At 49.6% G+C, this 15,039-nt stretch overlaps 7 protein-coding genes across 7 annotated transcripts; 3 read left to right on the top strand and 4 right to left on the bottom strand.

The window, feature by feature from the left end:
* Positions 1-251: 251 nt before the first annotated feature.
* Positions 252-2,366, bottom strand: LTR64_003034 (uncharacterized protein; the record flags this gene model as incomplete). Its single annotated transcript, XM_064897397.1, has 1 exon — positions 252-2,366. One exon carries the CDS (start codon positions 2,364-2,366, stop codon positions 252-254), a length of 2,115 nt encoding a protein of 704 aa, XP_064756347.1.
* Positions 2,367-2,976: 610 nt separating this feature from the next.
* sbp1 (Ran GTPase binding protein Sbp1) lies at positions 2,977-3,831 on the top strand (the record flags this gene model as incomplete). The annotated part of the gene is made up of 3 exons (XM_064897398.1): positions 2,977-3,264; positions 3,316-3,706; positions 3,758-3,831. 3 exons carry the CDS (start codon positions 2,977-2,979, stop codon positions 3,829-3,831), a joined length of 753 nt encoding a protein of 250 aa, XP_064756348.1.
* A 467-nt stretch (positions 3,832-4,298) lies between these two features.
* On the bottom strand, positions 4,299-6,019 carry LTR64_003036 (uncharacterized protein; the record flags this gene model as incomplete). Its single annotated transcript, XM_064897399.1, has 3 exons — positions 4,299-4,394; positions 4,452-5,541; positions 5,595-6,019. 3 exons carry the CDS (start codon positions 6,017-6,019, stop codon positions 4,299-4,301), a joined length of 1,611 nt encoding a protein of 536 aa, XP_064756349.1.
* Positions 6,020-7,986: 1,967 nt separating this feature from the next.
* On the top strand, positions 7,987-9,109 carry LTR64_003037 (uncharacterized protein; the record flags this gene model as incomplete). Its single annotated transcript, XM_064897400.1, has 2 exons — positions 7,987-8,027; positions 8,071-9,109. The coding sequence occupies 2 exons, from the start codon at positions 7,987-7,989 to the stop codon at positions 9,107-9,109; spliced, it is 1,080 nt and encodes a 359-aa protein (XP_064756350.1).
* Positions 9,110-9,130: 21 nt separating this feature from the next.
* LTR64_003038 (uncharacterized protein) lies at positions 9,131-10,075 on the bottom strand (the record flags this gene model as incomplete). Its single annotated transcript, XM_064897401.1, has 2 exons — positions 9,131-9,918; positions 9,967-10,075. 2 exons carry the CDS (start codon positions 10,073-10,075, stop codon positions 9,131-9,133), a joined length of 897 nt encoding a protein of 298 aa, XP_064756351.1.
* Positions 10,076-10,512: 437 nt separating this feature from the next.
* Positions 10,513-12,195, bottom strand: MAS2 (Mitochondrial-processing peptidase subunit alpha; the record flags this gene model as incomplete). Its single annotated transcript, XM_064897402.1, has 1 exon — positions 10,513-12,195. The coding sequence occupies one exon, from the start codon at positions 12,193-12,195 to the stop codon at positions 10,513-10,515; it is 1,683 nt and encodes a 560-aa protein (XP_064756352.1).
* A 1,296-nt stretch (positions 12,196-13,491) lies between these two features.
* LTR64_003040 (uncharacterized protein) lies at positions 13,492-14,864 on the top strand (the record flags this gene model as incomplete). Its single annotated transcript, XM_064897403.1, has 2 exons — positions 13,492-14,154; positions 14,202-14,864. The coding sequence occupies 2 exons, from the start codon at positions 13,492-13,494 to the stop codon at positions 14,862-14,864; spliced, it is 1,326 nt and encodes a 441-aa protein (XP_064756353.1).
* Positions 14,865-15,039: the final 175 nt, after the last annotated feature.

Here is a 15,039-nt window from a genome sequence, read left to right on the forward strand (position 1 = left end):
TCACATCAAATCCAGTATGTGCGAAACGCGTGCAACGACGACCCATAGTATGCGCGTGGTATTGCCTCGTGCAACATCATTTTTCATGCTACCCTCGGCAACTTGAACCACCGACCTTGAACTTTTAAATGCAACTCCGCACGCACTTAACGACGCCATTTCCGTATACCCATGTGCATACTACGCCGCATCATTAATGGTCAATATCGATGGATTGACACGCTGATCTGCTTGGGATGACTATATAATTCCTAGCCTTGCGAAGACTCTAGTCCAAGGTCTTGCATTGTAGGCATGCCATCTCTCCAAGGTCGCAATGCATTCTCAACTGTCTGCTCGGGAGCCTGATCGCCTGCCACAGGTGCTTCGGTACCATCTGGCAATTGAGTCCGTGGGAAGCTCTCTGTCGTCCAAGCTAGCTGCATAGCTTGTGCTTCAATTTCTGGACCTCTTTCTTGACTATGGTCTTGGCGTATCCATTTTCTTCGCACCTGTTCGGCTTTGTCGTCGTCAACGAGCACGAGAGCGCCTGAGTGCCACCCTGCAGCGCCTATTGCCAGAGCAAAATAAGTCTTGAATTCAAGGCCGTCGCCGTGTTGTGGCTTCGTCTGCTGTCTGGTTTCTGGCAGCCTCGAAGTACAAGAGATTGGTCCATCCTCCCAGTGCCGGCCTTCCTGTTCTATCCATTCACTGAACATAGTTTGCTTTGCATGATCATGCAAGATTTCACGCCAGTAAGGCTGGTCTTGGTGTGAAGCAAAATGCTGCTCAGCAGTATGCTGTAGATATCCGAGCCAATCACGCTTTTCGTGCTCAAACCAGACTTGTCGACCCCTGATATCCGCTACTGGTTGAAGATTTGTATCTGGATGCAAGCCTTGTGGCTTTATCATGCCACGGAGTCTGCCTCCTTGGTGTGCTTCGCCTAGACCCAGAGCACCACAAGACTGTGGTTCATGTCCGTGACTTGTAATGGTGCCGTCGCTGTGCAAGGCATGAGAATGCCAATCCCCGAACCTCACTGAAATGACCCCTGTGTTTTGCAAAGCAGGAATGTCTCTCGGTCGACTTGAGAGGATAAAATTGAGATTAGCCCATGTTGATGGGTTAACGGCGTCGGTTTGTCCATCGATATTCTCCCTCGCTGTCCTCTGAGCCGCTCCAAAACACAGTTGTACATAGTCAACATTACCAGCAAGCACACGACCAGAACCAGTGAACACGACGAAGTGCCTGAAACTGCCTTGGATATCTTTGACCAGATCTGCACCGTCGAAGTAGCCTGGCAACTGGATACACGGACCTCTTGGCTCAGTATCCTCTTCGTTGTCGTGGTCAATCTGACAAGCCCACACTTTAGAGTCACCGGTCGTCCAGATGATCATACCTTCAAGTACAACATGTGCAGTAACCTCATATAACGTGCCGTCCGCAGAGAGCGCTCTAGTGGTGTTTGGTATGACCCGCTCTTTCACTTCTCGTGCATCAACCATATCGTCTTCTTGGTCATTTTTAGGTGGGGACCAATACATTATCCCAACATCTGGAGCGTAGGCTGAACTTTCCCCCCAACCTGCAACGACTCTCGCAGGTTTACCTGGCAGTTTACCGCCATGACGAGAGTATATCTTCAAGCCCTTGGCATTGATTCTATCCCACGACACCACTTCACCATCATCGGTAAGTGCCAGAACGTGTGCACGACCTGCTGAAAACTGGGCAATGGCGGAAGTACTCTGAGTTAGGAACTCCAGTCTTTCGAATCGATCAGTCTGTCCACCAAGTATGCGTCCGTCTCTTGCATCGATACAACCAGCTATGTACAGCTTGCCGCTTGACGACAATATTATTGTCGACCACCCGCCGCATTGTAGATCAGCAACAACACCAACATCGTCGGGCACATGCGCCTCTGTGGGCCAGTAAGAGCTGATTCTTTGAAAAGTAGTTGGCCTGGGTCCAGCAGGAATGATGCGACCACGCATGGCACGGCCATGTGGTCCTGGAGGACTACGAGGCAGAGGTAGGATCTGTTGAGGTCTAGGAGAACCGGGGAGGAGATTTGGATCTAATCGAGGACCAACGCCTTGACCGAGATTGCCCTTTACACCTTGACCCCAAGTGTAGAGCCTGGTCTGAGTCCTCAATCGCTGGTAAAGTGAGTACCATCTAGCACCATCGGCTTTCAGTAGCGGACTGATCGGTGTACGGAATGTTGTGGCAACCTTGGTCCTCCAGAACAGTGGGTTTCTCTGGTAGTCTGCATATAGAACCTTGGTTGAGGTGCATAAAGCGAGAAAGCTTTTTGGATCCAGGAAAAGGAAAATAATGGACAGTACGTCCTCAGGCAAGTCAACGATCAGCATGGTAAAGACGTGGAGTTACCTATGAGTATTTCACACCATAACAGAAGAGGTATCAAATATGTCAGTGCAGATAGAAGGAGAATCTCATGATAGTTCAAGAGCAAGAATTCATCTGCCTGTTGGTAGTTTGTTTGTACGACCGAATTGCGAACAGGGATTGAGGGCTTAGATGGTACGTCATCAGATGGGCCAGTGAGGGCTTTAGCAGTGCTACGAGAAGTAGCGGGCAAGATTTAGACGTTGCACAGAAGGACGTTAGTTGTCCATAAAGCCTGTCTGACCAGGAGTAGATCAACCGTGGGCGTTCCGGTATAGCAGTTCGAGGGCGTTATCCTTCCAAGTCGTGGACGAACCAGCACCATCGAGCTAAGGCACCTAGGCATTTCTGCAGGGACCAATGTGCCTGACGGTGGAAATCTGGCCGCCATTAAACTTACTAGTGGGGTGCACTTGTTCCCTCTGCCAACAAACATTTCTGACCGTCTCGTATGCAATAACACTTCGCCATCCCTCGACCACTATACTGCCTTTGTATCAGAGATCCACCAACCTAAACGAACGGTAAATCGCAACGGATCCTCGACCTATACCCATTACAACCCTCTGCAAGATGTCGGACTCTGTAGCCTCCAACGAGCCTCGTCTCGCCGAGCAGGAGACAAAGCTGGCCACGAACCCTAAAGGTACAGAAGACTCTACAAAGCCGGCTACCGATACAACTGAAGAGAAGAGCGTTGTAAGCAAGGTAGCAGACACCGCTGCTCAAGCTGCTTCTGGTGTCAGTGCATCAGTATTTTCGATGTTCGGTGGGGGTGCAAAGAAGGAGAAGAAACCAGAGGAGGAAGAGGTCGATGAGCCAAGCGGTAGCAGCAAGGCTAAGAAGGCTGATGACGACGACGTAAGTGGAGGTTGATTTCTGGCAGTCTAAAGACTGCTAACATATATACAGGAAAAGGCAGAGGAAGAGGAAGCAGATGTCCACTTCGAACCAGTTGTTCATCTTACACAGCAGGTCGAGACGAAGACGCACGAGGAAGCAGAAGAGCAGACCTTCAAAATGAGAGCGAAGCTTTTCAAGTTCGATAGAGATTCGAGAGAATGGAAAGAGCGCGGTACTGGTGACGTTCGCCTGCTAAAGCACAAGGAGAACGGCAAGACCCGCCTGGTCATGAGAAGAGACAAGACCCTCAAAGTCTGCGCCAACCACTATGTTACCCCAGATATGAAGCTGTCTCCCAACGTTGGCAGTGACCGAAGCTGGGTATGGAACGTTGCTGCCGATGTCTCCGAGGGTGAGCCGGAAGCACAGACTCTAGCTATCCGATTCGGCAACAGTGACAGTAAGTCTCGTCGTCTCTGACATTCCTGAGCAATACTCTAATCCTACCCAGACGCAAATCTCTTCAAAGAAGCCTTTATCAAAGCCCAACAAGAGAATGAAGCTCTTTTCCAAGACGAAAAATAAATAAACCGAGATAAAGCAGCTAAGCCGCACGATACCCGACTGATTTGATGCATATGACCTATATGGCAAAAGAAGCAAGCACAGTTTTCTTCCTTGATAGATGACGAACGAACGAAGTACTGAATAGCAGGCATGTATTGGTGTGGTGAGAATTCGAGACTAAAACTCTTGTGCATTTTGCGTGGTCTCTGCACAGCATTTTCGATCCGAGGACAATTCAATAGGTTTGTAGGTAGAAAAATACGATCAGCAGAATCACGAACTACTCTTTGCACGAGATAACACACCAACAAACTTCTCTTATTAAGGACTATCAAACTAATCTCAATCGTGTTCGTGAGACTGTTACGTCGTTCGTAACCAATGTTCTGTGCGCTGCCTCTTTTTGACAGCCAACTATTCACATAACCCTAATCGTAAAATTTCAAAAACCTGTGACCGTGTCAAATTCTGGAGTACATCCCTGCTTAGTATCCAGTTGAATCAAGGAACCCATTATTGGCGCAAGTGAACACGCTCTTGACCCCCACCTCAAAGTCGTCAATGATGCTTTGCACCGAAGCCTGTAAACCACGAGTTAGTTCCATAAGACGCACAAGTCTCGCGAAGCTGGCACTTACATATGTTCCCACAGTCAAAAAGAAGAATCCCGTAAGCAAGATGAACCAATTCAACAAGAAGCCGAACCAGCCCTTAAAGCCACGGACTTTGTAGAAGTTCGGACCGTAGTCCACTCGTCTCATGCGCAAGTATGCAGTGCCCCAGAAGATCCAGCCGAAGAAGGAGTCGAACAGCGAGGACATCAAGCTGAGCAACTCAGAGAAGAAAGGGATGACTTCGGCGATGACGAATGCTAGAAGCCATAATCCAGCCAGGATGCCAGCCCAGGATGCCCATCCGATGATGGTGTGCTCCGACTTGTGTCGTGTTCCCTCGAAGATTCGGAAGAAGACGAATCGAGCTGAGACGGCGGCGTAGAGCACGCCGAGGAAGATCAAGGTCGGAATCATGAAGCTGAAGCTGACTTTTCGATATACGAGATTGCCCAGAGATCCGAACGCTGGTGCCGTGTTGTATTGAGTCCCAGTGTAACCGTAGATAATGCCGCCCACAAGGGAGAAGACGATGATTTCGGCAATTGTGACGATGGTGACCGCTTTCTTGAAGTCGTATGGATTCTTCATCTCTGCGATGAAGCTAGGAAGGGTAATCTGTCCAATGAATGTGTATGCGATGTTCAAGAACGCATTCAGTCCGCTGTAGAAAGGGGTTGATGCCAATGGAATGACTAACACCAAGGGCTCGCCGCCTGCAATCGTCACACCGTTCTCGGTATGTGTTGGAACAGGGTTGTATCCTGCAGTGCCATGCTTTCCTTCGGCACCGGCAAAGGCAGCAGCCAAGATGACGCTTATGAATGTGAAAACTGCCGAGATCCAGGCACCGTGGCTGAGAGCATTGAAAGTTCGTGGCAAGGAGCACACGAAACAGACAACAGCGCCGATGACCGCAAAGTCGACGGTACAGAGACCATGCTGGGTCATCGTGTTGAGATATCGAGTGATGACTAATACGTGAAGAGCCTGTATAAATGTGTTGTTCAGGATGAACATAACTGCTGTGAACCAGTAGGCGATATTGCTGTTCCAGAAAAGCATCTTGCCGATATCTGTCACATCTCGCACTTCAGGATGGCGCAAGCAGAACTCCCTATAATTCGTGGTTAGAGCCAGCTATCATTTCCTCCAAGCCTAGGGACTTACCAGACGATAAGGGAGGTATAGAGCACAAAAGCTGCTTGAACCACGGTCAGAATCAGACCAGGAACCAGTCCGAGAACCGAGTAAGAATATGGGAACGACATGATGGCCAAGCAAATATACTCGGAGAAAAGTAGAGCTGCAGTTTTGTACCACGAGCAAGTTCGATACTTGATCGCGTTATCAGCTTCCATTTCAACAAGACGATCAGCCGTGTCGGATGATGAATCTTCTATGCCGGCAACGGATCCAGCTCTGCGTTCAGGTGGACAGATTCGCTTCCATTTCTGGCCCTGGACCGTGGTTGACGTTCGACGCTCGACATCGTGGCCCTCAGCGTCATATTTCTCCGGCTTTGGCGAGATGTTGCGCGAGCCAGAAGAGGCATCTTCAGTTCTCTTCTCTTTCTTTTCTCGGAAGATGGACATACTGTCGTTGTCTATTAGATGTTGTTTTGCTAAGTTAGTCTGCTGCTGTTCAACGCCACTTCACTGATCGGATTGACCTGACAAAGCAGGCGCAAAAAAAGGTTTCGAGATTTCGTTGAGCCCGTGTGTTCAGCATGTGCCGCGCCTATGTAAGTTGGTGGTTACAAAAGTCGGCCCTAGGTGTGGTAAGAAGAGAGAAAGAAGGACACAAACCGAGAGAGCGTCTTCTATATTGTAGAGAGCTAGTAAACAAAGTAAAGCACTATGCCGATCACATCTAATAAGTTAGGACTGGAAAAGTCAAATCGAGGTAGAGCAAGATCCTCGATTGTGATGGTGTCAGTGTGGATGATGGTACGAGCACGACATCGAATAAAGAATTGCACTAAGGTTCGTGGTACGGGTGAGAGTAGCACGTTAGTAGGCGGAAGTGATGTGGATAGGTCGCATGCGAAGCGTCCCCAGCAGGCGCGTTGGACGCCTGGCGAACAAACAACCAGCCACTTTGGTATTGAAGACTTTTGTTGCAACGTGCTTTCTGTCACGGTAAGGTCAAAATGCTAGGTAGCCGGACACTCGTTAGTGAGCAAGTTGGTCGGCAATCGGAGAGCAGGGAACTGAAGCCCAGCAAGGTTGCAATATGTGATGGAGCAATTGCATCACATCGAGCGAACCACAGGCTCTCGTCGATTGAGACGGGCATGGACGTTGAACCGTTGTGAGATGTTCGTATCTGTCTCGTTGCTGTTCTCCAGGGACAATCTGAGGTACTACAGCTTACAGCATCTTCAGCACCTCTCAAGCTCAACAGGCTTCCGATCGAGACATATGCGACAGCGTGTTGTGGTGATATGGATACGATAACAATGTTCCTGATGCTAGGACGCGGAAAAGGAGGGGCGTGCTAGCACAAACTCAAAGCTTTTGAAAAGTCGTGGCTGCAAAGCTTGGCTCGCTCAAACTGCGATTTCAGAACGCCACACTGTCGCCAAGTCTAGCTTATTTAGTACCTAAGCGTTCAGGCGACATGGTAAAACCTCTTGGTATAACGTCAGGCTGCTTCCCTCGAGGTGCCAGCGTTTGCTTTCCGGTTTTATGATCGGTGAGCCGGCCCTGAGAAAATGACCGCTTCATTGTTTTCACAATTCGCCTTCACCGAAATAATGGCACTTTCACAGTCCACTCACCGTGAGAGTGGCTACTCATGAGAACAGCGAACATGAGTACGTGAGCATATTATGTGGACTAATCCCGGGTGATTGGTTAGCCAACTATCCAGCCAAATGTTGTGTTTCTGGTCGAAACATGTGCCCTGGATACTCTCTAGTCGTAGCAGCCACTACTCAGATGCTCCATGCTGTGTAACGTGCTTTCAGACAACTTCCTAGCTGGTGATGAGAATGGATACAAGCGCAAGCCTTTCTTTGATCAAAATTCGTCGGACGACCACCAACATGCTCAGGCGTGTCCTACAGTTCATGAAAACGTGTTGACCCGAAAGTGCACACGCTTCGAGCCACGAACGTTGTCAGGCTATGAGACCTCACGTACTGCCAATGCATGACTCGAGACGCCGAAACACGCCTCGACATACAGCATACCTGACCTTTCCAAATACAATCGAGTGTAGAGCAGTATCAGGATTGCTATCAGCGAAACGAGTTTTAGCTAGACACCTGGGACTCGAAGGAGTGGTTGTTTGTTTCTTGTGCTTTTCTTGTCATCTGGGCCTGTACATAGTGAGAAGGTTGGGTCAGTGCGTGTACTATGGCATACAAGCTGCTCGACCATGCAGCACATGAGTAGAGATAGCTTTCTTGTTATAGATCCGAACTCAACGTCATCTTGTTCGGCAGTAATCCGCTTATCGATAAGAAAGGTTCTAGCTTTCTCAGGTCGCATTGGCTGCTTTATCGGAAACACCAAACACCAGAAGTCAAAATCACAACCATGGGACAACAGGAAGCATGTCGCGTGAGCCTCTACTGATCGACCTTTGTTCGATATGGTGAGTCTACGCTGTCGTTTCGGATAACGTGCTAATTTTCCAGTCATGCAAATGCCATCAAATATACATGTCCACGCTGTGGCACCCATACCTGCTCATTGCCGTGCGTAAAGAAACATAAAACCTGGGCGCAATGTTCGGGCGTGCGCAATCCTGCCGAATATCGGAAGCGAGCGGATCTCGCAACACCTTCATCGATTGACAAAGACTTCAACTTCATTGCCGGAGTGGAAAGGTCTATTACACGAGCAGACGATAATGCTCTCGATCGTGGAATCAATCTTGCTCCGGCTCGGCAACTAAAGCCTTACGATGCACGACCGAAGGTCGAAATGGAGATCGAAGAGCGAAATGTGAAGGTTGTCAGAGCTCCGAAAGGCTTGTCACGTTCGAAGCAGAACAAGACACATTGGGTTGGACAACAGAAGAGTGTCATGTGGACAATCGAGTGGCTATGTCAGGATGGTGAAAGAGTTGTAGGCTCCTGTCCTGAAAAGAGACTCGTTGGTGAATCTTATATCGGTATTGTGGGCAAAAAGAAAGTGCAGAGAAAAAGGAAGTTCAGTATGAACGAGCCTGCTGTGACTGCAGACAGTGGTGCGAAGGCGTTGAAACAAGAGCCGCCCACATCCCACGTACTCAAACAGCAAGGCGCTGTACAAGACGCAAGCCAGCAGAAAGAAGGTGCGAACGAGATGCCTGCAGAGCAGGAGGAAAACCGTCAAGGACCACATAAAGACACGCTTGGTGGCATTCATTTCTATCTACACAATCCAAGCACTTCTTCCAAAGTTAAGTGCCTCATACCTATTCCGCAGGACCAGACCATTCGAGCAGTGCTGGAAGGACGAACAGTTATGGAGTTTCCGACATTCTACGCCATACGAGAAGACCCTACGCGCCTCAAGCCGCCACTCATAAGTCAAGAAGAGTATGACAAACACCATGGCAACAGTACACCAGTCGACGTGAGCGTATCTCTGGAGGACGGGGAGGTGGATGACAGCACTGCGCTCCTGCCCCCAACCGTGTTAGACTCACATAAAGTCATGGAAGTGCTGGCTAGAGATTTGGGGGGCTGAAGGACACTCTCGAGTAAATCTCTATCCTAACTTTCCTGGCACAAATGGATGCCCCGCGCTCAGTCCACCATCTATCGCCCACGCCTGTCCGTTAACATAGCTGGCCTCATCGCTAGCCAAGAACAGAGCTACTCTTGCGACCTCATCAGCGACTGCGCCCCTCCTCAGCGGATTGAGTTGGCCAATTTTCTTCTCCGTGCCTCTTGCTCTCGCTTGGTCATACATAGCTCTCGTCATCCCAGTTTCGATCACACCCGGACAAATCGCATTCATCCTCACGCCAGTTCCAGTAAGCTGGTACGCCATCGTTTGAGCAAGCGACACAACCGATGCCTTAGACGCGCTATAATCGGTTGCACCAGCATTCGATCTTAAGCCAGCAACACTCGCTGTGCCGATGATACTTCCACCAGGGAACTTCTTCTCCTCGCTGGTCTGCTGCATTGCAATGGCAGCATACTTTGCACACAGAAACACTCCCAGCGAATTCACCCGCATCGTATCCATATACTGCTTAGCATCAATTCCCACAAACGTCGTCCTCGCACCCACCACACCCGCATTTGCAAACATGATATCTAATCTCTTATACCTTTTTATCGCATCCTCACACACACTCTTCACACTCTCCTCATCACCCACATCCAGCTTAATAGCATGTACTTCAACCTCCGGGTACAACTCCTTTACTTCCTTCTTGTGCGTCTCGAGGTTAGAATCGTCCCAATCGCAGATATAGATTGCTCTCGCGCCGTTCCGTGCCAACTGATGCACAGTCGCTCTCCCAATACCAGTTGCGCTGTTCGCACCTGTGATAATTGCTACTTTTCCAGGAACTCTTTTTCCTGCAGACTCACCCGCTACCTGGCGGACTCGAGGGATGTTTTCGTATTGCCCTGCGTCTGGTATGCCTTCGACGAGTTGTTGGGAGAGAGCGTCGAGACGGCGTTTGGCTGCGGAGGTCATGGTGTGTGGATGCTTGGTATATGTATGTATACGGCTGTATCTGAATAGGAGGCTAGAGATTTAAGAGGAAGGAGAACCACAACTTCAGGACCTGACTCGCAGTATTGTTACCGTGTTCTCTCTCTGGTGTAATATGCAATCCAGTGATTCAGTTTGGAACTTCGAGCTGCGACGCTGTTCGAGCCGAGGCACGACTAAGCTGAGAAAGTGCTTGCCGCATCTGGGTGTTCTGTGGGTCCCCTCTACGGCCACTGCTCGTCGCGTTGTTAACAGAAGGAGACGATGAATAAATACCAGAGCAGTATGACCAGAGCACAAACAAGCAGCAGTAAGGGGTGTCCTGTGAAGCAGCATCATGTGGTATTTACAGTACAATTTATACAACGCCCGCTTCCGAGTCCCGTCTACGTAAGCATTACTGAAGTACACCTCAAACCTCACGAATGAGCTCTTCCTAAATGCCACCTGCTTATCCTTTGCTGTACGTCTTCCCACGCGATCTGTGGTCTCTTTCTTCCAGACGGGTCCTCGCTCTCCTGTACTACGACTGTAGGTGCACCAGTACCCTTGCCCACGTTGTGAACAGCGCCAGAAAAGACTTGCTTGGCCACCCTCCGCAGGTCGGGAATAGTGACTGCATCAATATTCGCACACATCTCTTTCACACCAACCTTGCGCCCATGAACCTGGACTTGGCGACCAAGATCTTCGAGCTCAACAGGGCGACTTTCGAGGTTGTTGAGTAGAGAGAAGCGCAATTGGTTCTTTGCTCGGTTGACTTCTCCGGCTTGTAGGCTGGTGTATCCACTTTCTAAGGAGAGGTGTTGCAATTCGCGGCAGATGACATCGACCATGATTCCAACCTTGCCGGGTTCGCAGGCAGCGGCGATGCCAAAGAGACCACTATCAGTGTAACTGTGGTTGAAAGCCACGCAGGATTCTACCCAGCCGTGCTGGTTGAGGACGTTTGTGTACAGACGACTGTACATTCCCTTTCCGGGGCCGCCAGCGGAGAAAGAGCCTCCACCACCTAGTAGTGTTTGAAGAGTTGCAAGAGCGTAAATATCAGGACTTGAGATGGGAAGCGCTTCGAAAGCGATGTGAATATGTGAGAGGGCTCTGCTGAGGTTGTTTTGAGGTATTGGTAGAGGAGGTAGAGCGAGGTAGCCACCAGTATAGTGACTCGGGCGGTTTAGGTCAAGTTCTGGTGCAGGCTGGAGCAACGAAGGGTCGAGCGGACTGACGGTCGCCTGATGAGGAGCGGAGGTGGAGAAATTGTTGAAGCCAGGAAGCCTGGACAGAGTCTTCGAGCCACCTGACATTTGCTGTTGTGGGAAGGTCATGTTATGAACTTGGGGCTGTGCTTGCTGAGACGTGCTGCTTTTCATGTCACCAAAATATTTCTCGACCAACTTGACAGAGTCCTCGTGTTTGGCGCCAGCAAATGCAACGACGATTCTTTCGGGTTTGTAGAAGCGATCTCTGTATTTCTCGATCAGAGGTCCATTAATGTACGGCAATCGTTCCCGCGGGCATAGCAATGGGTTTCCTAATGTATTGTCCTTGTATGCCGCCATATGAAGCAATTCTGGAATTATCAGATCCGGCTTGCTCCATATCTCGTTGATCTCATATGCTGCAGTATCGAGTTGTTGGTCAACCTCTTCATTTGTGATATTCGGATCACGTATCGTTTCGGCTAGCAATGCGGTGACAGTTGGAACGGCGGAATTGAAGGTAGCACTCTGGTACATCAGTGCCTCTCTGCTGGAAGCACAGTGTATATTGCCTCCCAAGGATTCAAGTGCTTCGTACATCTGGTCGCCTGTTCGTTCTTTGGTTGACTTGAAAGCTAGACGGTCGATGATGTGGGAGCAACCACGAAGCGATTCATCTTCATAACGTGATCCAGCATCAATATAGACTCCGACGCCGGAGAAAGGTCCTGGCAGAGACTCGGTCGCTACACGCACGCCATTTGGCAGAGTTGTGATCTGGTCGAGTTCCACAGGATCTTTTTGCTTTGGGTCTCGTGCTGTTGCGTATGATCGGGACGGTACTATCGATCGCTTGGAGACATTTCTGGCGTTTCGTAGCGCTCGAACAGCAGCGCTTCTCATGATGGTGAGAAGTGTCTATGCTGACACAGATGCGATTCGGTGGATGGTTGTAAATCTTGCTGGCGAGAAACATACGACGCTACAGGCATATCGCGAACTTCTAGTTGCCTCAGGCACTCATTGACGATTTATCGTACTCGGGTTCTTCCGCCCACCGAATTACTGGGGCTTCATTTGTCTCGCTTCGACTCTTCGGTCACTCTCAATTTACTAGCACATATTGCGTCAGCAGGTCACATTACAAGTAGTGTACATAGAATTATTGTCTCAAGTTTTGGGCCGTTGATTCAAGCCTATATTTTGACATTATTGGGAAACATTATATAGGATGTATCAAGACTTCATTGTTTGCCCATCATGATCAGTTTCTCCTTCGGGGCATCGTCTACCATTGCCTGTTTTTAGCCACTGATGGCTCGGTACCAGGTCACAAGCGTAGAATGGTGAACTCTGATCTGGTATGGTCTCGATCGCAGCTGTCACTCCATTCGGCTTGATAGAGTAGAACTAGCTGCAGCTCAAGCAGTACAATTACGCATTCGTGGAAGCGAGACATAATTATTAACCAGAGTAGTACCAGCGATTATCTATCGTCCTCGTCCGGTTAGCTGGCGAGGCAGGTTGAGAGAAAGCATATGTAGGTGGCTTGATGTTCTCTCACGAATATAGCTCTTCTTACTATTTCCTCTCGCTAGAGTCCTAGCACTTGGTTTGTTGGTGTTGTGAATCGTAACATCAAACGCCAGAGATTGCTTGAGCAAGAAGCACAAACGTGCCTGAGCAAGTCACTAAACTTACTGGACCTGGGGAAATTGATTGGAAGGTGCCGCTTAGAGGTTGCATCATACCCACGTTCGTACCCTCCAAACCAGGACTGAACGACTGCCACTTTCTCCGTGCCGATTCTTATTATAATCCTAGTCGACCATGCTATCACCACCGCTTGCTCCTCCGTCACAACAATCTGTCGACATTAGCATCTCTGCGCAATCCCCTACAACAAGGCGACGTGGTCTCAGTTATCTACGCAACTTATCGTCCCGAGACCATCATTCTCCAAACCTATCTGCGGACTCGTCCCGTATTTCTCCTCGACAGTTCTTCGTTCGCTCGACGAGTTACCAAGAAACCAAAGACACAAGAGCTCCCAACGGACGAAGAAGGAGCCAATCTCATTCCAGACCACATGTTGTTGCTGCGGCCAACGTCACGTCCGCGCCATTAGCGAGAGTAGCCAGTGAAAGAGGTGGTGCAACTCAGGCGGAGACAGCCCCCAACTCTTCAGAATCTATCGACATGGCCCGTACTCGCACGGCCACGTCTTCCGCACAAGCAGGGAGTGCTGAAGCCGGTCCTACAATGACAAGAACCGGCACAAACGGCGAGCTCGTAGAGTCAAAACCAGGTCTGCCTACCATCCGCCTCTTTCCCCACCAGGATAACAACAGAGCCGGCAGACCATCGCTCAATTTCTCCCCAATTTCGCGCACGTTACCGAGCGAGCAGAGCACTATAAGAGTTGGACGTTATTCGGAGAGGGAAGGACCTCCAACCGCAAACCCGACCGTACCCTCTGATGCTGCCATCGGTTTCAAATCAAAAGTTGTTAGCCGCAAGCATTGTGAATTCAGCTTTGTTGACGGCCAATGGCAGATCAGGGATGCGGCAAGTAGCAGTGGCACTTTCCTCAACCACATCCGTCTGAGCCAGCCAAACCAGGAATCAAGGCTATATCCAGTCAAAGATGGTGATATCGTGCAGCTAGGCATAGACTTCCGAGGTGGTGAGGAAATGATCTTCCGCTGCGTCAAAATAAGAATAGAGTGCAATCGTTCGTGGCAGAAGAAACCAAACAATTTCAACAAGCAAAGGCAGGCTCAATTAAGAGGCCTGGCCAAAGATCAACCGTCCGCAGATTCAAACAGCAGTGAATGTTCCATTTGCTTGGGCAACGTCTTGGTAAGTCCATACCGATATCGACATACCGCCGTACTAACCTTCTTCAGCCCTGTCAATTTCTCTTCGTAGCACCATGTGCTCATGCGTGGCATTACAAATGCATCCGCCCTATGTTAGAAGGCCGGAACAGCTATTATCCACAATTTCAATGTCCGAACTGTCGTGCTTATGCCGATCTTGAGGCTGATGTTGACGTTAATATGGAGGATTGGGCTGAAGAGGAATCGGCTGACCAGGATAAAGATCTGCAAATCGACCAATCTGCCCGACCTGGTACCGCGGCCAATCCTGAAGTCATCTATGATGATCCAGAGCCAGCAGGAGCAACGTCAGATGGGAGTGCCGACGAAACCCGCATCACTGAAGTTGCACCAAACATACATACTAGCCTGAGCAACTCATCTCTCCTGGCTAGAAGGCAGGATAGGATCGCTTCCCCGGCAGGAGGCAATCTGTCCCCTCCAGTACAGACAATTCCGATGCCAGCGAGGCCAACCGAGACCGAAATGCACCACATCTTAGCACAGCAGCGTACGCAAACCGAATCACCAAACGCGGACCAGATCATAGCTGGAGAGGGACCGCTTACTCCTAGGAACAACGCAGGCCCATTCGTATTTGATGGAAGTGGTTCACGGATGGGTAGCAGAAGACATCTTAATGTGCCAAGTCAGAGTCTGGATGAGCTTAGCAGTGACGGAATCGAATAATGCTATGTCGAAACCCATAAGGACAGCAGCACAGCAAATGGACTTTGCGGAGTTCAGAGATCGAGAGTCAATGTCTGGGACTAGGGGTCGATTCGAAATGCATTGTTGTGAACGATGTATCTTTAAGTGGAAGATGTTTTTTTTGGTAACTTGTATAGATAATCTTCACATTATT

The sequence above is a fragment of the Lithohypha guttulata genome (genome assembly GCF_036872675.1).
Source record: "Lithohypha guttulata strain CCFEE 5908 chromosome Unknown scaffold_2, whole genome shotgun sequence".
Taxonomy (NCBI): Eukaryota; Fungi; Ascomycota; class Eurotiomycetes; order Chaetothyriales; family Trichomeriaceae; genus Lithohypha; species Lithohypha guttulata.